General features: G+C 65.0%; 2 protein-coding genes across 2 annotated transcripts; both read right to left on the bottom strand.

Annotated features, from left to right (window-relative positions):
- Positions 1 to 127: 127 nt before the first annotated feature.
- Positions 128 to 12,472, bottom strand: PRRC2A (proline rich coiled-coil 2A). Its single transcript, XM_038768566.1, is given in 32 exon segments — positions 128 to 409; positions 493 to 583; positions 669 to 757; positions 1,445 to 1,669; positions 1,809 to 1,907; positions 2,018 to 2,228; positions 2,381 to 2,463; positions 2,577 to 2,756; positions 2,886 to 2,960; positions 3,078 to 3,209; positions 3,300 to 3,320; positions 3,322 to 3,534; positions 3,636 to 3,721; positions 3,833 to 3,962; positions 4,124 to 4,245; positions 4,354 to 4,429; positions 4,431 to 4,608; positions 4,707 to 6,566; positions 6,692 to 6,902; positions 7,048 to 7,357; positions 7,505 to 7,701; positions 8,019 to 8,529; positions 8,701 to 8,926; positions 9,393 to 9,483; positions 9,806 to 9,948; positions 10,035 to 10,114; positions 10,236 to 10,369; positions 10,858 to 11,001; positions 11,129 to 11,201; positions 11,289 to 11,388; positions 11,761 to 11,938; positions 12,361 to 12,472. Coding segments are annotated over 32 exon segments (6,525 nt in total). The 3' UTR covers positions 128 to 265.
- Positions 12,473 to 19,954: 7,482 nt separating this feature from the next.
- Positions 19,955 to 23,301, bottom strand: AIF1 (allograft inflammatory factor 1). The gene is given in 7 exon segments (XM_038768874.1): positions 19,955 to 20,122; positions 21,252 to 21,328; positions 21,330 to 21,415; positions 22,227 to 22,268; positions 22,404 to 22,470; positions 22,635 to 22,696; positions 23,186 to 23,301. Coding segments are annotated over 7 exon segments (444 nt in total). The 5' UTR covers positions 23,211 to 23,301; the 3' UTR covers positions 19,955 to 20,037.
- Between the last annotated feature and the right edge of the window lie 405 nt (positions 23,302 to 23,706).

The following is a 23,706-nucleotide window of genomic DNA, read 5'->3' as shown; positions in this document are numbered from 1 at the left end:
GATGAGGGGTGGGAGCCCCTCTCTCACCTCTCACCCACCATCTCTCACACGTGACTTTTTTTTTTAAAGCCTTTTATTCTTTTTTAAACAAACGGCCCCACCCCCAGGAGGGGTGAGGGGAGGGAGCGCACGGAAGGGGAGGGAAAGGTCCCTCCGCCCCCCTCCTGCCCCGTCCCGTCCCCCCCTTATATATTTATATCTATGTACAGGCCCCCGGGGAGGGACGAGGGCTGGGTGGTGGTGGGGGGGGGTGGCGGCGGTGGCCTCAGCGGGGAGGGGGCAGGCCGGGGTCCTTGTCCCCCGGTCGGGGCTGCGTCTCCTCCGGCCTCCGTGGGGGCCCGTCGCGGGGAGGAGGGCCCGCTCGGTCCCAGGGCTTCGGCGTCCAGCGCACGGCATCCGGCGGGGAGGCCTGGGGCAGACGGTAGGACGGATGGGGTGGTGAGGGTTGGCCTCGGGCTGGGGAGGGGAGGGGAGAGGAGGGGACGGGCTCACCTGCTGGTAGAGGTCGAAGCGCTGGGTGCGAAAGATGCCGCTGTAGCCGTTGGGCGGGGCCTTGAGCCTGGAGCCGAGGCCGGAGAAGGGCCTGAGGGAGAAGATGGGGCGGTTGAGGGGGCGGTGGGCCCCAAGGAAGCGGCGGCGGCGGGGTGGGGGTCCCGGCCCGGGCTCACCTTGCGGCTGTGGGGGTGCGGGCCCCGGCCCCCCCGAGGGTGCCCATCTTCCGATAGTCCTGGAATGGCTTCAGCTCCACCGGATGCAGCTGAGGGCGGGAAGGAGGGAAGGAGGGTGAGGCCGAGATCCGGTCCCCTCTGTTTTGGAGGGGCAGGGAGGCAGGGGCTTGGGGGCCGGTCCCCTGACCTCTCTGGGCTTCAGTCATTCATTCACTCAATCGTATTTATTGAGCGCTTCCTGTGTGCGGAGCACTGGACTAAGCGCTTGGGAAGGACAAGTTGGCAACATCTAGAGATGATCCCTACCCAACAGCGGGCTCACAGTCTAGAAGGGGGAGACGGACGACAAAACATACTAAAGTAAAATAAATACAATAATTAGGTACAAATAAAATATATGCTTAGAATATATGCTTAGAACAGTGCTTTGCACATAGTAAGCGCTTAATAAATGCCATTTTTATATGCATAATAAATACATACAAGCATACATACAGGTGCTGTGAGGAGGGGAAGGAGGGGGCTCAGTGTGGGAAGGCCTCCTGGAGGAGGTGAGCTCTCAGTAAGGCTTTGAAGGGAAGTCTGCTGGTCGGTTATGATGGGATGGAAGCTGCTGCTCTTGCCCCACACCCAAGGGCCCCTGCCTGCGGTGGGCAGACTGAGGCCGGCACTCCTCACAGGGCGCGACCCCCTCAACGAGCGCTTGCCCCACGCCCTCTCAACCCCCCCAGCCCGAGATCCCGACCCTTCCTCGCCCCCCGACCGGGCCCTCTCACCTCTGCCCGCCCCAGGCTGGGGGGGAAAGGCCGGGCGGAAGACGGCAGCACCCGGGCCGGGGGCACGGGCGGAGGGCGGACCGCCAGGCTGGGGGGCTGGAGGGCGGGGCCCACGGGCAGCAGGGACAGTGGAGGAGGAGGGGGAGGAGGAGCTGGGGGCGGGGCGGGGGGCAGGGAGCTGAAGTTGACCACCGGCAGCTGGGACTCCACCACGGGAAGCAGCATCTGGGAAGGGGGGGTTACCAAGTGAGACCCCGTGCAGCCGCAGGGGGACAGCGGGGGCACGCGGGGAGCTTGGCCAGGATCATACCCTCCCGCCTCCACACCCCGCGGGCTCCCCCGGGGCCGAGGGGACACCGAGCACCTGCTGGGCAGGGGCGGCCGGGGGCAGGAAGCCATTCTGGCCGCCGGGCTGCAGAGGGGCCGAGTAGAAGTCTGAGGGGGACGGTAGGTCCTGACGAACCTGGGGGGACGGCAGGGTGGGGTGGGGGGTGCGGGTGGAGGCTCAGCCCGCCATCCCGAGCGCTCCCGGCCCCCCTCGGTGTTCACCCGCCCCCGGGCCGGCCTGCTCACCTGCAGCAGGGCGGGGTCGGGCAGGGGGCTGGGGCAGAAGGCCGGCGGGTAGAGGAAGGACGGCGGCGGGTAGAGGACGCCCCCGCCAGGCAGTTTGCCCAGCTCGGCCGCCTGCAGGGCCGACAGCTCCAGGAACTGGCCCTTGAGGGCCACCCCCGACAGCAGCGCCGAGCCCGGGGCCGGGCCGGGCGGCAGGTAGAGCGGCTGCGACCTGGTGGACGGACGGACGGACGGACGGACGGACGGAGGGAGGGAGGGAGGGATGGAGGGAGGGATGGAGGGAGGGAGGGAGGGAGGGATGAGCGAGGGCCGGGCCCTGGAGGGTCTCCCCGGGGTCCCCGCCTCCCCCAGCAGCCCCCTCACCTGAAAGGGTGCAGCGAAGGTGTGCTGGGGCGGAAGGCGCCCGTGTTGGGGTGTAGCGTGGAGTCCACGGCGGCCCCCGGGACCTAGGGGTGGGGCAGGAGTGGCTCAGTCGGGGGACGGGGACGGGGGGGCCGGCCGAGGCAGGACACGGAGCGTGGGTGGGGAGGCGGGGCCGAGGGCCGGCCACGGGTGCTACCTGAGAGCCGGGGGGCCCGGCGCCGCCGTAGAAGAGCTCGGGGTAGAGCCGAGGCCCCGAGGGTCCGGGCGAGGGTCCGGGCTCGGGCCCGCAGGGCGGGGGGCCCAGGCTTTTGGGCCGCGGCTCTGCCGGCTGGGACCTGGGAGGGAGCAACTCCCAGTCCCGAGGGCCCGGAGCAGGCTGGGGCCGGGACGGGAGGGGACAGGGCCCGTCAGGCCACGGAGAAACTAGGCACCGACCCCGCCTCACCCCTCCCCATCCCAACCCCGGACCGCCATCCCCCCCTGCGGTCCCCGCCTCCCAACTCACCCCCTCGCCCCCGGCTGGGGTCAGATCCTCCTCGGGCTTCACGCCCTCTGCCAGGGAGAGCCGCAGGTCCGAGTCCTGGGGTGGCGTAGGTGGGGGGGATGGGGGCAAAGAGTCAGAGCGCGGGGCAGCAGGGCGGTGGGGGGGTGCGGCCCTCAGCTGGGGGAGAGAGTCCCGCTCCTCAGGAATCCCCACCTTATCACTGGCTCCAAACTGGATGGGGGGCCCGGGCCGGTGGGGGTCCCTGGGGACCCCGGCGGTCTCCTGGCCCCGGTCGGCGCGCTGGCCCCGCTCGGTGCCGATGGGGCCGGGGGGTGGGGGCGGCTCCTGGAGGGGAAGGCGGAGGGTCAGCCCCCGGGGCCGGCGGGGGAGGGGGCTGGAGCGGGGAGGGGGGGAACGGCGCCGGACGCCCGCTACCTTCTTATCCCCGTCACGGGGGGGCGGGCGGCCGTCTGCGAGAGGGGTCCGGGGGCTCTGGGCCCGGTGGCCCTTCGGCGGAAGTGGCGCTCAGGGGGGAGGGGCCCCCCGGCCTTTTGGGGGCTCCCTCCCCCACCGCCTTGAGGCCCCCATCGGGAGAGCTGCGCTGGCTGCAGGGCCCCGAAGATACCTGGGAGCTGCCGCTCAGGTCCACCCCGCTGTCGGACTGGCTCATCTGGGGGGGGAGAGGGGGGCAGAGGAGACGGGGGAAGGGGTCAGCTGGAGGGGGCGGGGCGGCCGGCGGGGACCGTCTGCGGGACCCCGGCCCCTTCTCACCTCCGTGCCGGGCCCGTCCTCCAGCGGGGTGAGGGGCTCCATCCAGGGCTCGGCGGCCCCGGGCCGGTAGCTCTTGCGGCTGGCTGCTGCGGGGGGGAGGGGGGCCGACGGACCGGGGGGCCGAGGTCAGAGGGGAGGGGGCGGGCCGTGACCCCCCTCTCCCGGCCCATCCCCGACGCCCCCCAACCCCCACTCACTGCCGTGCAGACGGTTCCAGATGTGGGGGGCCAGGGTCTCCGTGCCTGGATCCCGAGGCTCCCCCCGGGGCCCCGGCCCCTCCGGCTTGGGACCCAGGAACGCGGGGCCGTGGGGAGGGGGCAGGGCCTCCTGGACGGCGGGGAGGAGAGACAGATCGGAAGAGGGAGGTCAGGGGGAGGGGAGGCGGCCCGGGCCGGCGAGGAGAGGGCGGGAGGGCCGGGGGGCCGACGCGGACGGCCGAGTCTGGGATCCGGGGCCCGGAGCGGGCAGGGGCCCCGGGCCCCGCTCACCTCTGGCGGCAGCAGCTCTGGCTTGCGGGGGGTCCCCCGCTCCCGCCGTTTGGGGGGGAAGGGGCTAGCCCCGGCGGAGTCCACCCCCCTCGCCGCCGGCCCCGGCTCCACGAAATGGGGGTCTGGGAGGAGAACGAAAAGGAGGGTGATGAAGCGGAGGAGGAGGAGGCAGGGTGAGCGCCCCTGGCCGCCCCCGCCCCGCCCCGCCCCGCCCCGCCCCCGGCCCTCACCGGTACTGGCGGTGCCCTGGCTGCCGGCCCGGGGCAGCTCGTAGTGGGCCGGGGCCCGGGGCGCGGCGGGGGGGCCCCGGCTTGGGGCGCGGGGGCGCCGCCTCCGGTGCCGCCTGGCGGCCGCTGAGCTGAGCCAAAGCCTGCTGGATGCCGGCTGGGTCGCTGTGGATGACCCGGTCCAGGCGGAAGACGGCCGAGCTGCTGGGGGGCGGGGGAGGCAGGGGGAGCCCCATGGGCTGCTCCTCTGGGGGCCGGCTGACGGGCGAGCGGGGGACGGGGACCAGGGTTCAGCCTTCGCCCGCCCCCCGCCCCCGCCCCGCCCCCACGGCCGGCCCCGGGCCCCGCCGCCTCACCTGCGGTTCTTGGGAGAGGGCCAGTTCCTCTTGTCGCCACGGCCGGGCCCGGCCCGGCCCCCCGGCCCTCCCCCGGCGCCGCCCCCGGCCTTGCCCGTGGGCCCCGGGCGCCGGTTCTGCCGCTCCATGCCGGGCCGCTGGCTGGAGAAGCTGCGCTTGCTCAGGTCGCGGGCCCGGTGGCTGGGCTCCGGGCGGGGCCCCGGCCCCCCGGTCGGCCCCCCGCCGCCGGACTTGGGGGTCAGCAGGGCGGCCGGGGGAGCCTCCTTGTCCCCGCGCCGCTCGCCGGCGAAGTCGCTGCTCTCCGAGGCCGTCTCCCACTCCTCGTTGGCCTGGTCCGAGTTCTGGTTGGAGAGGTCCGGGGACTTGGCCGCCACCCGGCGCGGGGGCGGCTGGGCGGGCTGCGAGGAGACCGGGGCCGGGGCCGGGGCCGGGGCCGGCGGGGCGGGGGCGGAGCCCGGGGCCGCGTCGGGGGGCTCGTCGGGGGCCGGCGCCGGGGCGGGGGGCGGCGGGGGGCCGTCCGCCCCGCGGGCCGCGTTGTCCCGCTCCTGCTTGAGCCTGCGGAAGCGGGGCGGCTTGTCCTGCTGCTGGGCCCGGCCGTGCCGTCTGCGCCGCGGCCGCTCGCCGTCCTCTAGGCCGGCCCGCTGCGGCGGGCCCAGGATGGGGCCGCCGCCCGGGGTCTTCTCCTTGGCCCCGATGACGACGACGACGGCTTCCTTGTTCGGCGGCGGCAGCGGCGGCGGCGGCCCCCCCAGGGGCTTCTTGGGGCCCAGGGCCTTGACCGGGGGACTCCAAGCGGCCATGCCCGGGGGCCGCCCGCCCCCGCGGCCCCGGCGGGAGGGCACCCCGCGGGGGGTGAAGACGCGCCCTCCCCGGGCGGCCGGGAAGCGGGCTCCGGGGGCCGGCGAGGGGTGCGCGGGGAGGGGCGGCGGGGCGGCCGGGGGCACGGCCACCTCCTTGTCGGAGGGCGCCAAGTCGCTCTCGTGGGTCTCGCTGCCCGTCTCGGAGCCCCGCTGGCGGCGCCGCTTGGGTACCTCCTCGTACTCGGAGCCCTCGCTCCGCGTCTCGCTGGCCGTGCGACCCCGCGGCGGGAGGGGGTGGGGCCCGGGCCCTCCTACCCCGTGCCCGTCCTCCGCCCGGAACTCCCGGGAGCTGCGGAACTCGCGGCCTCCGCGGCCCCCGCGGCCCCGGCCCCCGTAGGTGCCCCGGAAGCCGCGGCCCCGAGCGAAGTACTCCCCCCGGCCCCGCCCCCGGCAGGGCCCGGGGCCCTCGGAGGAGTAATCGCGGCGGGGCCGGGGGCTGGGGGCCGGGGGCCCGCCCCCTCCCAACGGGGGCTCCTTCCCCACCGCCGCCGCCACCATCCCCGCTTTGACTTTGGGTGGCTTGAGGGGGTCCGGCCTGGGGGTCTCCTCCGCCGCTTCGGGGGCCTTGGCGGGCGACTCCTCCGCCTTGGGGAGGCCCAGGGGCTTCTTGATGGGTCCGGCCCGGCGCGGGGGCGGAGGGGCCCCCATGCCCCCGGCCTCTTCGGGGGGGCCGCGGCGGCTGCTCCCGGGCCTCGGGCCCCAGCGGGTCTCGGTTCGGCTCTCGCGGCGCAGGGGCGGGCCTCCGTTGGCCCCGCGGGGCGGCTTGCGCCCGGCTTCCGGGACGCCGGGGGGGGCCTCCTCTTTTGGGGGCTCCTTCTTGGGGGGAGCCGGCAGCTTCGGAGTCTCGTCGCCGGGGGCCCAGGGTGCCGGGCGCGTCCCGGGGGGCGCGGGCTCCTCCAGAGGAAAGCGGGACAGAGGGGGGCCGGGGGCTCCGTTCTCGGGGAAGCCCGGGTAGGTGGCTAGGTAAGGGGGCGGGGGTGGAGCCGGGGGCGTCTCGCTCCTGGGCGGGAGACAGAGACAAGTGGGAGACGAGGAAGGCAGAGATGAGTCCTCGAGGGCCGCCGGACCCCCGGTCCGACCCCCGCGCCCCCTCCGGCCCCCGTCCGCCCGCCCGCCGCGCCTCACCTCATCCCCTTGTCGTCTTCGTCGGCCGCCTGACGCAGGGGCGAGGGCAGGGGCCGGGGGTCGGCGTTCCCGGCGGCGAACACGTCTCCGGCCCAGGCCAGCTTGGCGTCCACCGGCGGGGTGCCCCGCTCCCGCAGGAGGGGCGTCGGGTGCCGGTCGAAGGGCTCCGAGCTGGACCCCCCGCTGTCCGAACGCTCCCGGGGAACCAGGCCTGGCGGGGCAAGGCCGGCTCGGGTCACCGCGGCTCTGGGGACCCGGGGCCCGCCCGCGGCCTGCCCTCGGGGGTCGCCGCCGCCGCCGCCGCCTTCGCCCCGTCCCCGGTCCCGCCGGGCGATCCCTCCGCTGCCCTTCCTCACCGGAAGGGTGCACTCCCGGCGGGTAGAAGTCCAGCGGGGCCCGCCCCTGGATCAGCCGGGGGTCCATGTAGGGCGGGATCATCATCCAGCGGGGGTCGAAGTTCAGGGGGGGCATGGGCGGGGGCCGCCCCAGCGAGCCTGGGTACAGGGCCTTGGGCGGCTGGGGCGGGGCCGGCGGGGCCGGCACGGGGCCCAGGGCCACGGGCTGAGGGGGCGAGGGCGGCACCGGGGTGGGCGGAGCTGAGCTCTGCTGCTGCTGCTGCTGCTGCTGCTGCCACTGCTGCTGCTGTTGCTGTTTCAGGAGCTGCTCCTGGGGGAAGGACGGGCAGGGGTGTGTGTGTGTGTGAAAGAGAGATGAAGGGGGCACAGGTGCCTGGCGGGCGGCTGGTGGGGGTGAGGCCCGGAGCGGGCCAGCCGGGGGGGGAGAAGCAGGGAGCCGGGGGCTCGGCAGTCTCACCTGCTGCTGCCGCTGGAAGCGCGGAGGCAGCGACTTCTGGTACTTGGGGTAGCCCAGGCCCTGGCTGGGGGGCGGCCGGGCCGGCCCCGTCCCCGTCCCATCCACTTTGGGCTCCACCTTAGGTGTTGGGGGAGTGGCCGGCTGGGGGGCCTCTTCCGACGGCTCGGGCCCATCCTTTGTGGGCAGCAGGGGCTCCGCTGTAGGGGAGAAAGCAGATTTGGGGGCGGGGGGGGAGTGAGAGAAGGGGTTAAGGCCTCCCCCTCCATAACGGGCCAGCGGGGGCCCGATGCCCACCTCCACCAAGCCAGGATCACTCATCCACCAGTCCATCCGTCCATGCCTGGCATTTCCAGCACCATGGGCTCCATCCCACCTTCCCTGGAGAGCCCACAGCTGAGGGAGGTCGCCCCTTCCCTCTCTTGGGCTCCCTCCCCTCCGGCACCCGCCCATCCAGCGGCAAGAACCCAGCCCAGCCCGGGTCCCGGGCCTGGTGCCGCTTAGCCGTGTGGCCTACCTGGGCCGGTATCAAAGCCGCCGGGGCCGTTGCCGCCTGCTGGGGCCGGGGCCGGGCCGGGCGGCGGCGCCGAGGCGGGGGCCGGGGCCGGGGGCAGGGGCGGGATCGGGGTCACGGCCGGCTCCCGGGGCTCCTTCTCCGGGGATGGGGCAGGTGCAGGCGGAGCGGTGGGGGGGCCCGGCGGGAGCGGGGCGGCGGCGACGACGGCGGGGGCCGGGACGGCGGCCACGGTGGCGGGGGCCGCGGCCGGGGCAGGGGGGGCGGCGGCAGCGGCGGGGGCCTCGGCCTTGAGCCGCTTGTCGGGGGCCCCAAACTTCTCGTCCAGTCGCTTGAGCTTCTCGGCGCAGGCGGCCCGGCGCTCCTCCTGCATGCGCCGCTCCTCCTCCTCGCGCCGGCGCCGGGCCCGCTCTACGGCCAGCGAGATCTCGGACGACGACTGTTTGCGCCGCTGCCGCCAGGCCTCGTCCTCGTCCTCCGGGGCCGGGGGCTTGCAGGGGGGTCCCCCACGGTCCTGCGGGACGGAGGGAGCGGGGAAAGGGAGAGAAGGGACCTGGTCCTTCAGCTCTACCTCCTCCCTTCCGGAGCCGCCCCGGGCCCCGGTTGCTCCAGAACCGCTCATCTGCCCCGTTCACCGGGCTCCCCAACACCACTCCTGCTGCCGCCCCCTGCCCAGTGTCCTTACCGGATAGTCCCCAGGGGGTCCCCAGTTGCCAGCTGGGCCTCGGTGAGGCGGAGGCGGCGGCGGCGGCGGCTTGGGGGGCGGGGGCCCGGGCTCCCCCTCAGGGGGGCGAGAGTTCTCGGCCCAGGCGGTCTTGGGGGGAGGCGGCTCCGCCGGAGGGGAGCCCCCCTTTTGGCCGTCGGCCTCCAATCCAGGAGGCCGCTCTTCGCCGGCAGGGCGGGGCTCCTTGCTGCGGAGGGGGCGGGGGGCAGGTGAGAGGATGCCAACGGATCCATCGCCAGGCTCCCCCAACCACCTACAGTCTTCTCCCATCCTGAACAGACCAATAGGAGCTCGCCCACTCTCTTGGGACAGCCCCTTCGCGAGATCCCCCGACTACAAACCCCATCCCGACAGCCACCGGGCACACCTCCCCCGTCCGCCAGCCAGAGCGAGAGCGGTGGGGGTAGGGGCAGCGGCATGTACCGAGGTCCCAACAGCGCACCAAGGGCTGGGGAAGTACAGAATAAACAAGCCCGTTCCCTGCCCACAAGGGGTTTTCCACTCTACCTACAAGGATCGACCCATCCAAAGAAACGAGCGGGCCGTCGCGTGGCCCACACGCGTGCCAAGGTGGCCGGCGAGAGGGTCATGTAGTGGAAGAGGAGCAACCTCTCCCCAACGGCCCCAGCCCTCCGCCCCGGCCCCCTCCTCACCGGCCCTCAGCCCCTTCCTCGTCAGAGTCGCGCCCGTCCTCCTCGTCGCTGAACTTGAGCTTCTCGGTGTAGTCGACCTCCTCGTGGGCCCCTGCGGCGGGTGAAGGGCGTCACGGGGAGGGTCACGGGCCGACCCGCACAAGGGGTCCCCTCTCTCAGAGCCCCACGGGGCCGCGGCCAGGCCAACACTTGGCCTCGCTTTGTGGGGAGGGAGAAGGGAAGGGGCGCCAAAGGACAGAGGATAAGGGAAGGGCAGGGCCACCTCCCCCGGGGCCTGCTGGCACACGTCGTCCCATCGGGCTCGGTGTCAGGACACGCTGCGCACATAGGACGGACAAAAGGTCCCTCCTTCCCGGGCTCCGGGGACCGCCCCCCAGCCCCCCGCCGACGTGGCATCGCGTCTCCACTCTCACCGGCCCAGCCATCGTCGTTCTCCTGGTCCAACTGATCGAACTCTTTGAGGTTGTCCTCCTTGAGGATGGCCGGGCGGCTGACGGGCTCGGCCAGGCGCAGCTGGGGGCCCGCACCCCGGGGCCCCGCCAGGCGGGGGAAGCGGCTGCCGGGACGGGGGAGACGCTGTCAGATCCCAAGAGGACTCCGGGCGCCCCTCTCCGCCCCTCCCCTCCGCTTCCCTCGGCTCACCTGGGCCCATCAGGCGTGGGGTAGCGGTAAGGCCCCTGCGGTCCGTAAGGGGGAGGGAAGGGTAGGTACGGGGGGTACATCTGCAACGGACCCCGACGACAGAGGCTCAGTGGGGGGCCGGGGCCACCCTGCCCAGCCCCACCTTCTCGCTCCAGCCCCGGCACTCCCCGCCCCGAGAACCAGCCCCCGGCCCCGACTCACGAAAGGCGGCATCATTCCGCGATAGGGAGGGAACTGGGGTGGGCCGGCAGGCTGGAGCCCTGCGTGGAGCCTGGAGTCCGGACCCTCCAGCTCCTCGGGGCCCCGCCCACCTCCGTCCCTCCAGGTGGTCGCATCTGCGGAGGGCAGAGGAGGGGGGTTAGCCAAGTCGGCCCGCAGGGAGCGGAGCCCCAGCGGCCCGGGAGTCAGAGAACCCGGGCTCGACTCCCGGCTCCGCCACTTGTCCGCTGGGTGGCTGCCCCGGGCCTCGGCGATCTCATCTGTAAAATGGGGATTCGATCCCCGTTCCCCCTCCTTATTAGACCGGGAGCCCCCATGCGGGATGAGGACAGGGTCCGACCCGACGATCCTGGATCTAACCAGCGCTTAGCACGGAGCTCGGCCCACAGTAAACGCTGAGCAAACGCGGCAGCTATCGTTCACTCCTCGAGCCTGGAAGCTCCCTGTGGGCGGGGTCCGCGTCCACCAACTCTGCCGTATCGTCCTCTCCCACTCAGTCCAGGACTCCCCACCCAACGAGGGCCTTCTCAACGACCACCCGTGACTGACGGACGGAAGGATGGACTGACGGACTGAGGGGCCGGGCCGGAAGGGGGGGACTCACTCTGGGGGCGGAGGCTTGGTCCGGGCCCAGACGACGGTTCGGCAGACTCCCTTTCCTTGGCAGCTTTGTCCTGGTCGCCAGCCGCCTGCAGGGTCGGAAATTCCTCTCGAGAGAATCGCGACAGTAGGCTTGATGCCCTTCCACCTGCAGCAGCCAAGAGGGAGAGACGGAGGGGATGGGGACACGTGGGGGGGAGGGAGGGGGACCAACTCCTAAAGGCAGCAGGCTCGGGGTGGGACGTGAACCCCCAGGCCCTCCCCGGCTCACTCACCATCCCCGTGTGCTCCGTGGGTGACGCTGGCCTGCGCCCAAGACTTTGCCGCGCTTGGAGCCGAAGGGGCATTCTGCGGAGGGAGAGGTGGTTGGGGTAAGGTTGGGGGGTCTCCCTCCCTCCCTCCCTGGCACCCCCCCCGCCCAGGCCCGGCCCCCACCTCGGGTCCCGCTGGGGGTCGCTTCGGCTGGCTGGAGGCAGGCGTCTGCGAAGCCGGCGGTGGCTGCGATTCCGGCGGCTGAGCGGTCGAGGCATCGGAACTGGTGGAGGGCAGGGACACGGGGGGGTGGGGGGGAACGGGGGAGGATGAACCAGGCTGGGCTGCCCTGGGCATCAGAGCCCAGAAACTCGCCCCCACCCCGAACCCCCCGAACCCCCGTCAACAACTCGGAGGTTTTGTCACCGCCCCCCACGACAGCCCGGAGACCCCAGGCTGGGTCTCGGTGTGGGGCGGGGGCCCCTCGGAGCCCGCAGGGGGGAGCCGGCTGAGGGGCCCCTCGGCCCATCTCTCTACCTCCGGTTCTTACGCGTCTGAGCACGGGAGTCCCAGACGCGCCTTTGTGGGAGGGGCCGGACCAGAGCGCCCACCCGCCACCGCCCCTCCCCGGTCCCCCACGCCTTCCCCGGGTTACCTCTTGGGGTCGGTCTGCTCCTGTTTGCTTGCCCATCCTGTTCCGTCTTTGGGCACTAGCGAGACGTTGGGGTCATTGCCTTTGTTCTCGGCTTTCAGGCTTGGCAGGTTGGCTGGGGGCGGCATGCGCCGGGCGATGGCGACTTTGCCGAGACTCTGCAGGCCATGGCGGGGGGCGACTGGGTCATCGAGAGAGGAGAGTAGGCGTAAGTGGGCCGCCCCCCTCCCACTGTCCCCAGTCCAGCATCCCCTCCAGACCCCCTCCAGGCTCTCCCTCTCTGTCATCAGGGCAGCTCAGAGCCCGCTCAGGGCAGAAGTGGGGGGCGGCCCGGGCACGGAGCCCCCTCGGCCCCGCCCACCCTGGACCAGGATCCAGAGGCTCCATCCCCCTGGCTCCTCCGTGGGGGCTTCCTGTAGGACTGGGGGGTCCCGGGGCCCACGAGGGGGCCAGTCGCCCCCGGGACACTCCCATTCCCGCTTCTCTGCCTCCGGTTCTTACGTGCCAGCGCACGGAGCCGCAGACACGCCTTTGTGGGAGGGGGTGCGCTTCTACTCCCCCCCCCCCTTACCCCCACTCCCCCACCTCCCCCGGTGCCCTCACCAGCGGGTTTCTGGATCTCTAAGGACTTGCCCTTGTAGGTATCAAACAGGTTGAGCGAGGAATACTTTTTTCCATCCTTCCCCTTGGCAGTCGGCCCCGAGCGATCGGACATCGCGCTGGAAGCTCATTGAGTACGATGGGTCCTGCAGGCGCCTCCCCCGAAACCTGCCGGAGCCTGTGGGCGGAGGCCGGGCTGCCTCACTCCGGGCCCCGCTGGCCCACTCCTCCCCACCTCCAACCCCCGCCCCGGTTTTCGGGCTTCCCTTTCCCGGCCTGAACTCGCCTCCCGGGACTTTAGGGCCTCCGTTTCCAACCGCTGGCTCTGGCTCCCTTCCTCGTCCTCGGCTCCACCCCTCCTGTCCCCGAGAAGCCCAAGGGGCGGCTGCTGACCTGCCGCACCTGCTTCCTCCTGGGACCCTGGGGAGGTGTTGGGGGTGGGGGGCCTGCCTCCCCCCACCAGGCTCGAGGGCTCAGAGGGACAAGACCCTTCAACTCCTCCACGACATCTGGCCCATCTCGCTCCAACCCCATCGGGCATAAGGTCCCCAGGCCACCCCACTGCCTCCGGGACCCTTGGTCACTGAGGGGGGGGGGCACCACATTCCAGCTCCTTGGCCTCCACGGGAGCCTTTGAACCAACTGGGGGGCGGGGGGGGGCGACCCCCTGCTTCCAAACGGACCCCACCCACGGGGAGGGAAGTCATCAGCTCCAAGCTGACCCTGGATCCCCCCCAAACACCTGGGGGGAGGGAGGAGAAGGATGATGGGCAATCCCATCATCCCCCTTTTAGACTGTGAGCCCGCTGTTGGGTAGGGACCGTCTCTAGATGTTGCCAACTTGTCCTTAGAGCGCTTAGTCCAGTGCTCTGCACACAGTAAGCGCTCAATAAATACGATTGATGATGATGATGATGATGAATCCGGCTCGCAGGGCCTCCCCCTTCCCCCTTCCCCAAGGATGGGTGGCATCCCTTTCACCTAGGCCCCGGCCTTCCCGGCGTGCTTCAGGATCCCTAGCAGGGAGAGAGGGCGGGAGGATGGCCGGGAATTGGGCGATTTTATGAGCTCCTCCGACTAGACTTGGGGGTAGGGGGGGAAGCCTGGGCCCCCCCAAATCCCACCTCGCCACCACCTATAGCCCTTGTGAGCCCACGGTTGGGTAGGGACTGTCTCTATGTGTTGTCAACTTGTACTTCCCAAGCGCTTAGCACAGTGCTCTGCACACAGTAAGCGCTCAGTAAATACGATTGATTGATTGATTGACTCTCTCAGACCTCCCCTCCTCCCCGCTCCACAGTGCCGGAGAAAGGGACCATATGGAGGAATCTGAGGGAGCCCCCCCCCCCAATTCGGGTCCCCCTCACTCAGCCACCTCCTCCTCCATGGAGGAAGATGATGGTGGTGGTGGGTGGGGGGGGGGGCGACCCCAGCCTTAAACGGGGTGCAGGGAGGAGTTGGGGGGCGGGACGTGAATGAACCCCGAGGCCGGGGGGCAATCGGGAATGGGGAGGCCCGGGACCATCCTTTTATCCCGGGAGGGGGGCTCCAGGGGATTCCTGTTATGTGGCCAACCTGGACTTCCCAAGCGCTTAGTCCAGTGCTCTGCACACAGTAAGCGCTCAATAAATACGATTGATTGATTGATTGATTTCTGGGGCGGAGGGCGCTAAGGGAGATGAGGGGGGAGGCCGGGCTGGTGAGGACCAGTGGGGGGGCTCACCCTGGATTGATTTCGCCCCCCAATAAAAAAAGGGAAGGAGGAGATGGGTGAGGGGAGGGACCCCGAAATAGAGGCAGTGGTTTTGGGGTGATGGGGAGGCAGTCGGGGGGTCTGGGTGGAGGGAATCCCCCCCCCCATCATCCGACCCGGAGACGGTGGACGGGAAAGGGGGGAGGGGGGTCCGGCCGGGCCCCCGCAGCGGCAGGAGGAGGAGGACAAAATGGCGGCGGCGGCTGATGGCTGCTCCTCTCCCCTCCCCCGCCGCCCCGCCGCGGGGGGCCGTCGGTCCCCCCCCTCCCCCCCGCCACCGGTCCGCCCGGGACTGACCTGGCCGGGTGCGCGGGTGCCCGGAGCCGGGGTCCGGGCTGTCCCCGGGCCGGGATGGGGGCGGATGGCGGCGGATGGCGCCGGCTCGGCCTCCTCCCGTCTCCCTCCCTGGTTCGCCGGGCGGCCGGGCGCCGACTAACGGCCCATCCGGGCAACCGCCGCCCCCGGGACGCCCCCCCTCCCCTTCCCTCCTCCCTCCGCGGCGGGGACACGCCCCCTAGTTTGCATAATGGGGGAGGCCGGCGCGCGGGGGGGGGCGTGGTCTGCGGGGCGTGGAGGGAGGGGGGCTCGGCGGTCGGGCGCTGATTGGCTGAGGCGGGGGGACGCCCGCCCCCTGCGGCCGGCTCAGTCGCCCGATGGGCAGGAAAGGGGGCCCAGCCGGCGGGAAGAGGGGGCGGGGCTCGAAAAGGCGCATGCGCGTTGGCGGGCCTGCCGGCGGCAAGACAGAGTGGCCGTCGCGGGCCGGACAGCGGGGCTCAGGCGCCCCGGGAATCCAGCTCCCATCGCCCTTCTCCCTTTTCCTGTCTTTCCCCCTTTTCCCTTTTCATTCATTCAGTCTTATTTACTGAGCGCTTACTGTGTGCAGAGCACTGGACTAAGCGCTTGGGAAGGACAAGTTGGCAACATATAGAGACGGTTCCTACCCAAAAGTGGGCTCACTCTTCTTCTGTCTCTCCCGCCTCCTTTTTCTTCCTTCCTTCCTTCCCCCTCCCTCCCTCTCTCTCTCTTATATTCATTCAATCGTATTTATTGAGCGCTTACTGTGTGCAGAGCACTATACTAAGCACTCGGGAAGTACAAATTGGCAACATATAGAAACGGTCCCTACCCAACAGTGGGCTCACCCTTCTTCTATCTCTCCCACCTCCTTTTTCCTCCTTCCCCCTCCCCCCCCTCAGTCATATTTATTGAGCGCTTACTGTGTGCAGAGCACTGTACTAAGCGCTCGGGAAGTACAAATTGGCAACATATAGAAACGGTCCCTACCCAACGGTGGGCTCACCCTTCTTCTATCTCTCCCACCTCCTTTTTCTTCCTTCCCCCTCCCTCTCTCTCTCTCTCTCTGTCAATCATATTTATTGAGCGCTTACTGTGTGCAGAGCACTGTACTAAGCGCTTGGGAAGTACAAGTTGGCAACATATAGAGACGGTCCCTACCCAACAGTGGGCTCACCCTTCTTCTATCTCTCCTGCCTCCCCCCCCCCCCGCCTCTCTCTCTCTCGTTCATTCAGTCGTATTTATTGAGCACTTACTGTGTGCAGAGCACTGGACTAAGCCCTTGGGAAGTACAAGTTGGCAACATATAGAGACGGTCCCTACCCAACAGCGGGCTCACAGTCTCTCCTTCTTCCCCTCTCCTCCTGGCTCAGTGGAAAGAGCCCGGGCTTGGGAGTCAGGGGTCATGGGTTCTAATCCCGACTCAGCCACTTGTCAGCTGTGTGACTATGGGCAAGTCACTGCACTTCTCGGTGCCTGTTACCTCATCTGTAAAATGGGGATTGAGACTGTGAGCCCCACGTGGGACAATCTGATAACCTTGTATCTACCACAAAGTAGATCTTCTACCTTCTTGTATTTTCTTGTATCTTCTAGACTGTGAGCCCGCTGTTGGGTAGGCACCGTCTCTATATGTTGCAAACTTGTACTTCCCAAGCCCTTAGTACAGTGCTCTGCACAGAGTAAGCACTCAATAAATACGATTGAATGAATGAATACCACAGTGCTTGGCACATAGTAAGTGCTTAACAAATAACCATTATTATTATTATCCCTTCTCCTCTCCCTTCCCTCGCCCTCCCTTCCTCACGTCTTTCCCTTCCTTCCTTCTCCCCTCCTCCTCTCCCTCTCTTCCTTACCCCCTTTCCTCTTCCCTTCCTTCTCCTCTCCCTTTTTTCCCTCCCTATTCCTCTCTCTCTCCCTCCCCCCCCCCCCCCCCCCAGTTGTAGAAACAAAGAAGAGGAGAGTTAAATGCTTACTGTGTGCGGAGCACTGTACTGAGCCTTGGGAAAGTTCAATACAATAGCATTGGCAGACATGATCCCTGCCCTCAAGGAGCTTACAGTTTCCAGTCGAACAGCGGATCGGATGGATCCTCCCGGCCTCGTTAGCACATGGTTTGCAAGTGAAGTGGGAAGAGCCGGCCGACTCTTCCTCAGCATAATCTATTCAAAAAAACAACTTGGAGGCACCAAATGAGTGGATGCATCTGAAGAGGTGAAACTTTTTTATTTATTTTTCATGGTATACGTTTTTTTAAAAAAAGATATTTGTTAAGGGCTTACCGTGTGCCAAGCACTGTTCTAAGCGTTGGGAGAGCTACAAGGTTAATAAAGGAGATTGGGGTCATTAGCAGATGTATGCAAATGAGCATTCTGGTTAGACTGCTCCTTAGTTTATTCACAAATGGGTGAGGCAGCGTGTGGCAGACACATGAATAATTTATGCAGACTCTTAATAATGGTATTTATTCATCGATCAATGGTATTTATTAAGCGCTTACCGTACGCAGAGCACTGTACTAAGCTTTTGGGGAAGTACCATACAACAGAGTTGGTAGACGCGGCCTTGCCTGCTCAAAACAATCTTATAGTCTACAGGGGGTGGCGGGCATTACTATTTCCCCTATATCTAATCTAATTTCGAGTGTGAGGATATGGACATCAGTGCTTTAGGGCTGGGGGGAGTGTTAAAGTGCTTAAGGGAGACACTGCCAAGAGCATAGTTGAGGGGAAATAAAGGGCTTTTATTATTTATTTATTATTATCCGCACTGCTGGAGGGCAAATACAATCAGACATCGTCCCTGTCCCACACGGGCTCACGGTCTAAGAGGAAGGGAGTACAGATATTTAACCCCCATTTTGTAGATGAGGAAACTGAGGCCCAGAGAAATCAGGTCAATCAATCAATCAATCAATCAATTGTATTTATTGAGCAATTACTATGTGCAGAGCACTGTACTAAGCGCTTGGGAAGTACAAATTGGCAACACATAGAGACAGTCCCTACCCAACAGTGGGCTCACAGTCTAAAAGGGGGAGACAGAGAACAGAACCAAACATACCAACAAAATAAAATAAATAGGATAGAAATGTACAAGCAAAATAAATAAATAAATAAATAGAGTAATAAATATGTACAACCATATATACATATATACAGGTGCTGTGGGGAAGGGAAGGAGGTAAGATGGGGGGGATGGAGGGGGGACGAGGGGGAGAGGAGGGAAGGGGCTCAGTCTGGGAAGGCCTCCTGGAGGAGGTGAGCTCTCAGCAGGGCCTTGAAGGGAAGAAGAGAGCTAGCTTGGTGGAGGGGCAGAGGGAGGGCATTCCAGGCCCGGGGGATGACGTGGGCCGGGGGTCGATGGTGGGAGAGGCGAGAACGAGGTACCGTGAGGAGATTAGCGGTGGAGGAGCGGAGGTTGCGGGCTGGGCTGGAGAAGGAGAGAAGGGAGGTGAGGTAGGAGGGGGCGAGGTGATGGAGAGCCTTGAAGCCCAGGGTGAGGAGTTTCTGCCTGATGCGCAGATTGATTGGTAGCCACTGGAGATTTTTGAGGAGGGGAGTAATATGCCCAGAGCGTTTCTGGACAAAGATAATCCGGGCAGCAGCATGAAGTATGGATTGAAGTGGAGAGAGACACGAGGATGGGAGATCAGAGAGAAGGCTGGTGCAGTAGTCCAGACGGGATAGGATGAGAGCTTGAATGAGCAGGGTAGCAGTTTGGATAGAGAGGAAAGGGCGGATCTTGGCAATGTTGCGGGGCTGAGACCGGCAGGTTTTGGTGACGGCTTGGATGTGAGGGGTGAATGAGAGAGCGGAGTCGAGGATGACACCAAGGTTGCGGGCTTGTGAGACGGGAAGGATGGTAGTGCCGTCAACAGAGATGGGAAAGTCAGGGAGAGGACAAGGTTTGGGAGGGAAGACAAGGAGCTCAGTCTTCGACATGTTGAGCTTTAGGTGGCGGGCGGACATCCAGATGGAGATGTCCTGAAGGCAGGAGGAGATGCGAGCCTGGAGGGAGGGGGAGAGAGCAGGGGTAGAGATGTAGATCTGGGTGTCATCAGCGTAGAGATGATAGTTGAAGCCGTGGGAGCGAATGAGGTCACCAAGGGAGTGCGTGTAGATTGAGAACAGAAGGGGACCAAGCACTGAAACTTGGGGAACCCCCACAGTAAGAGGATGGGAGGGGGAGGAGGAGCCTGCAAAAGAGACTGAGAAAGAACGACCGGAGAGATAAGAGGAGAACGAGGAGAGGACGGAGTCTGTGAAGCCAAGGTCAGATAGCGTGTTGAGGAGAAGGGGGTGGTCCACAGTGTCAAAGGCAGCTGAGAGGTCGAGGAGGATTAGGACAGAATATGAGCCGTTGGATTTGGCAAGCAGGAGGTCATTGGTGACCTTTGAGAGGGCAGTTTCCGTGGAATGAAGGGGACGGAAGCCAGACTGGAGGGGGTTGAGGAGCGAGTTGTTGTTGAGGAATTCTAGGCAGCGCGTGTAGACAACTCGTTCAAGGAGTTTGGAAAGGAATGGTAGGAGGGATATGGGACGATAACTAGAAGGTGAGGTGGGGTCAAGAGAGGGTTTTTTTAGGATGGGAGAGACATGGGCATGTTTGAAGGCAGAGGGGAAGGAACCAGTGGAGAGTGAGCGGTTGAAGATGGAAGTTAAGGAGGGGAGAAGGGATGGAGTGAGAGATTTCATAAGATGAGAGGGAATGGGGTCAGAAGCACAGGTGGCCGGAGTAGCACTTGAGAGGAGGGAGGAGAGTTCCTCTGAGGATACCGCTGGGAAGGATGGGAGAGTAGCAGAGAGTGTTGAGAGCCGGGGGGATGGAGAAAGGGGGGAAGAGACTTTGGGGAGGTCGGACCTGATGGATTTAATTTTGTTAATGAAGTAGGAGGCCAGATCGTTGGGGGTGAGGGAAGGAGGAGGGGGAGGAACCGGGGGCCTGAGAAGGGAGTTGAATGTACGGAAGAGCTGGCGGGGGTGATGGGCATGGGTGTCAATAAGGGAGGAGAAATAGTTTTGTCTGGCAGAAGAGAGGGCTGAGTTAAGGCAGGAAAGGATAAACTTGAAGTGAACGAGGTTGGCATGGTGTTTAGACTTTCGCCAGCAGCGTTCGGCAGCTCGAGCATAAGAGCGAAGGAGGCGGACAGTGGCAGTGATCCAGGGCTGTGGGTTAGTGGTGCGAGAGCGGCGAAGGAAACCAGGTGACTTACCCAAGGCCACACAACAGGCAAGTTTATTAGAGCCTAGGTCTCCTCACTCACAGTCCCGGGCTCTTTCCACCACGTCATGCCGCTTCTCAGGAGGGATAACCAATCAGTGAGATTTATTGAGCACCTACTATGTGCGGGGCACTGAACTAAGCACTGGGGAGAGAATATAATATAACAGACTTGGTAGACATGTGCCCCGCCCACAATGAGCTTACAGTTTAGAGGGGGATAGGGCCTCTCTTTCAAAGTCGACCTCAAACACAGTCAGAGTCTTCTCTTTAAGCCACCCCTTGCCCTTCCCCACCTAAAATATTCCAAGGAGACTGAGACAGAAGGGTAAATGGATTTTATTTCTGGTCCCCTCAGAGGGTGAGACAAGGACAGCTGGGGCTGGGGGCCTGGGCCCAGCCTCCCTCAGGGCAACTCTGAGATGGTCTTCTTAGCGGGCGGCCCTGTGGGCTTCTCCTGCTGCCTGCCTTTCTCCTCGTACATCAGGATTCTGTGTGGGGAGAGAGACATAGAGAGACATATACATACAGAGAGACAAATAGATGTCATCTGTCTTCCAGAAGACCCCTTGTCACATCTTTCCCCCATCCCCTTCATATATGACAGACCACCACTCTTCCCCCCTCTTCAAGTCATGTCCTCCAAGAGGCCTTCCCTAATTTAGCCCTCATTTTCCCCATCCTCCCTCCCTCCCACGTGGCTCACCCCTGTACCCCTAATCACTAATGTGCTTTGCACATAGCAAGCGCTTAATAAATGCTATCATTATTATTAATGTTCATCCCACCCCCAGTACCCACAGCACTTTTGTACTGATGTAGCGTGGCCTAGCGAATAGAGCCTGGCCCTGGGAGTCAGGGGACCTGGGTCCTAATCCCACTCCGCCACTTGTCTGCTGTGTGACCTTGGGCAAGTCACTTCACTGCGCCTCAGTTTCCTCATCTGTAAAATGGGGGTTCAAGGCCTGTTCTCTCTCCCCCTTAGACTGGGAACCCCGGGCGGGACCGGATCCAACCTGATAACCTTGTCATCTAAGCCAGCGCTCAGAACGGTGCTCGCCACAGAGCAGGTGCTTAACAAATGCCATAATTATTGTATGCTCTGCCGCTTCTCCAATCTGTAAAATCTTTCAGTGCCTGCCTCCCCCCGTAGACCGTAAGCTCCTTGTGGGAAGGAATCGTGTCTACCAACTGGGTTGCTTTGGACCCTTCCCACCTCGACCACGTACTGAGTGCTCAATGAATATCTTTGCTTGACTGATTGAGAGGAAGGCATTGAGGGCAAGGGGGTGGGGGTGAAGAAGCAATAGTAGGAAGAGCACGACTCAATGGATAGAGCCCAGGCGTGGGAGTCTCATCCCGGCTCCGCCACTTGCCTGCTATGGGTCCTTGGGTAAGTCACTTTACTTCTCTGTGCCTCAGCTCTCTCTTCTGTATAATGGGGATTAAGACTGTGAGCCCCATGTGCGATGGGGACTGCGTCCCACCTGATTACCTTGTATCCACCCCAGGGCTGATATGTAGTAAGCGCTGAACAAGTACCATAAAAAAAAACCAAAGTAGTAAAATGGGGGGACCCCTTAGGAGCAGACTGTGAGGGCACAGAAGAAGAGTCCCCACATTTTAAAGATGGCCGATTTCTTCCCCAACATCATGCGGACGAAATCCTGGTAAGAGATGGTCTCTCTTTGGCCCCCCCGCCACCTCCCCGATCATCTTCTTCAGCTCCAGGTGGGTTTTGGGGGTCCCCAGCTTCTCCAGCATCCTCTTCAGGGACATGATGTCTGAGGGGAACAGCAGAAAACGGGGTCGGGGGGTAAGAGGGTCAGACTCAACCAGCACGGCCCAGAAAAAAGAGCCCGGGTGTCGGGGGACCCTGCTTCTCACCCTGCCTCCATCACCCATCTGCTGGGTGACCTTGGGCAAGTCACTTCACTTCTCTGTGCCTCAGTTTCCTCAACTCTAAGATAGGAATTAAGACCTTGAGCCCCGTGTGGGACACGGGCTGCGTCCATCCTATCTTGTGTCCACCCCAGCTCTTAGTAGAGTGCCTGGCGTGATAGTAAATGCTGAACAAATGCCATTAGAAACCAGACAGTAGAACTTAGCTTCTCTGCTGGGTGACCTCAGGCAAATCACTTCACTTCTCTGTGCCCCCCATTTCCTCATCTGTAAAATGGGGATTCAATACCTGTGTCCCACTTGGACTGAGCGCCTCATGTGGGGCAGGGACACTGACCGATTTAATCTTATCGTAGCTACCCCAGTACAGTGCTTGGCACAGAGTAAAGCACTTAACAAATACCACAGTTATTCTTCTAGACCTTGCGGGCAGAGAACGTGTCTCCCAACCCTGTTATATTGCACCCTCCCAAGCGCTTAGTACAGTGCTCTGCACACAGTAAGTGCTCAATAAATACTGATGATTAGTAACCACCTACTGAGTGAGACCCCGTCCCCCCTCAACAAAGGGGCCCGTGACTGAAGTGCAGACCCACTCCCACCCAACAGAAGAGCCCCCACCCCGGACCCGTTCTAGGGGAGACCTGACTCCCTGCCACCCTCCCGACCAGTCAATCCCAAACTCAAGCTCACCAATGTCCCCTTCTCCATTTAGGTCGAATTCCATGTATTTCTCTGCGGGGAGGAGAGAGAGAGAACTCTGAGGGTGGACCGAGGTGAAACCAGATTTGGGATGGAAACAGGTCCCCCCTCCCGAATCCAAGTTTTAAGGCTCCCGCTCCCGCCTGCCGGGTTTCGGGGCTCACTCACTGGAGAAAGCCTGCAGCTTCTGCGGCAGCTCCTCATCACTGCAGTACTTGGGGTCGTCTAGGAACTGCTGTTGGTGGGGGGACCCACGGGAAGGAGGGGCAGGTCAAGGCCCAAACTGGACCCCCGGGTCGCCCACACCCTCTTCCGTAGCTTGGGCTGCCCTCCTCCCCTCCCCCGTTATTACTCCCCACCCCCGTCCAGCTCGCACCCTTTCGCCATCTCCCTTGTTACCTGATTGATCCCATCCAGTCTCTGTTCCTGCTGAACCAGGAACTCCCCATAAGCCTTGCCACCTGGGAAGAGAGGAGGAGGACGACATACACACCGCAGAGACCGCTGCCGTGCCGAGACCACTGCCGCAGAGACCACCGGAGGCTCTGCCCTCCTCCCCCCTCTCCGTCCTGACCCCTACGCCCCTGGTTCCGCCCCTTCGGTCCCACGTCTTGCGCTCCTCCTGCTCCCGGCTCCATCCCAGCTTCCCCGACCCCATCGACACCCCATTGGTTTTCCTCAGTCTCCCCATCTCCTGCCCCCCGACCCTCCGCTCACCCAACCCCATGGTTCTGCCCATCAACACTCCATTGGATTTCCTGTCTCCCCATTTCCTGCCCCTCTCCGCTCTCCCGGCCCACAGTTTTGCCCATCGACACCACTTGGGACTTCCGTAGTCTTCCTTTTTCCTCCCCGTCCCCGCCAGGGCCACAGTTCTGTCCTCGACGACCCCTTAGGATTTCCTCAGTTCCCCCATTTCCTCCTCCCCACAACCCCATCCCCGCCTTTACCCTGCAGATTTTGGCCTTGGCTCATGCCTCTGCCTTCGGGTTTCGGTCGGTAGGGACTCAAGCCCCCCTGACGGTCCTTCCCGATGCAACTCCTTGTCTCTCCTCCTCGGCCTTCAGCTCTGTTCCCCCAAAGACTTCCCCTTTCTCAGGGTTTGGTCCCCCTCCTCTCCTTCTCACTTCCTGTTTCCTTCTGCTGACCCAGCTTCCCACCGCCCCCCCCCCCACCTTCCCCACTCCCCCCCAAATGCCTCCCACCTCAGAGGGGTTGGGGCTAGAGAGACGGGACACTTCACAAGTCTAGCCTCACTCCCTGCTGCTGCAGACTGTGGAGAGATGAATCCAGCCCCTGCTGCCCTCCCTTAGCTCAGTATTCCCACCCCTACCTCCAAGATAAACTCCTCCTCCTCCTAACCTCCGGCTTGCACCCCTCCCCCCAAACTTTCCAAACTATCGTTTGCTCCCCCATCCAGAGAGAGAGTAGGACTGCTCCTCCTCCTCCACCCTGTTCTTCCCTTCTTCCC

This window comes from Tachyglossus aculeatus, chromosome Y4 (assembly GCF_015852505.1).
Source record: "Tachyglossus aculeatus isolate mTacAcu1 chromosome Y4, mTacAcu1.pri, whole genome shotgun sequence".
In the NCBI taxonomy this organism is placed as follows: domain Eukaryota; kingdom Metazoa; phylum Chordata; class Mammalia; order Monotremata; family Tachyglossidae; genus Tachyglossus; species Tachyglossus aculeatus.
Note: the sequence above shows the minus strand (reverse complement) of the source record. Positions and strands in the feature narration are given on the sequence as shown.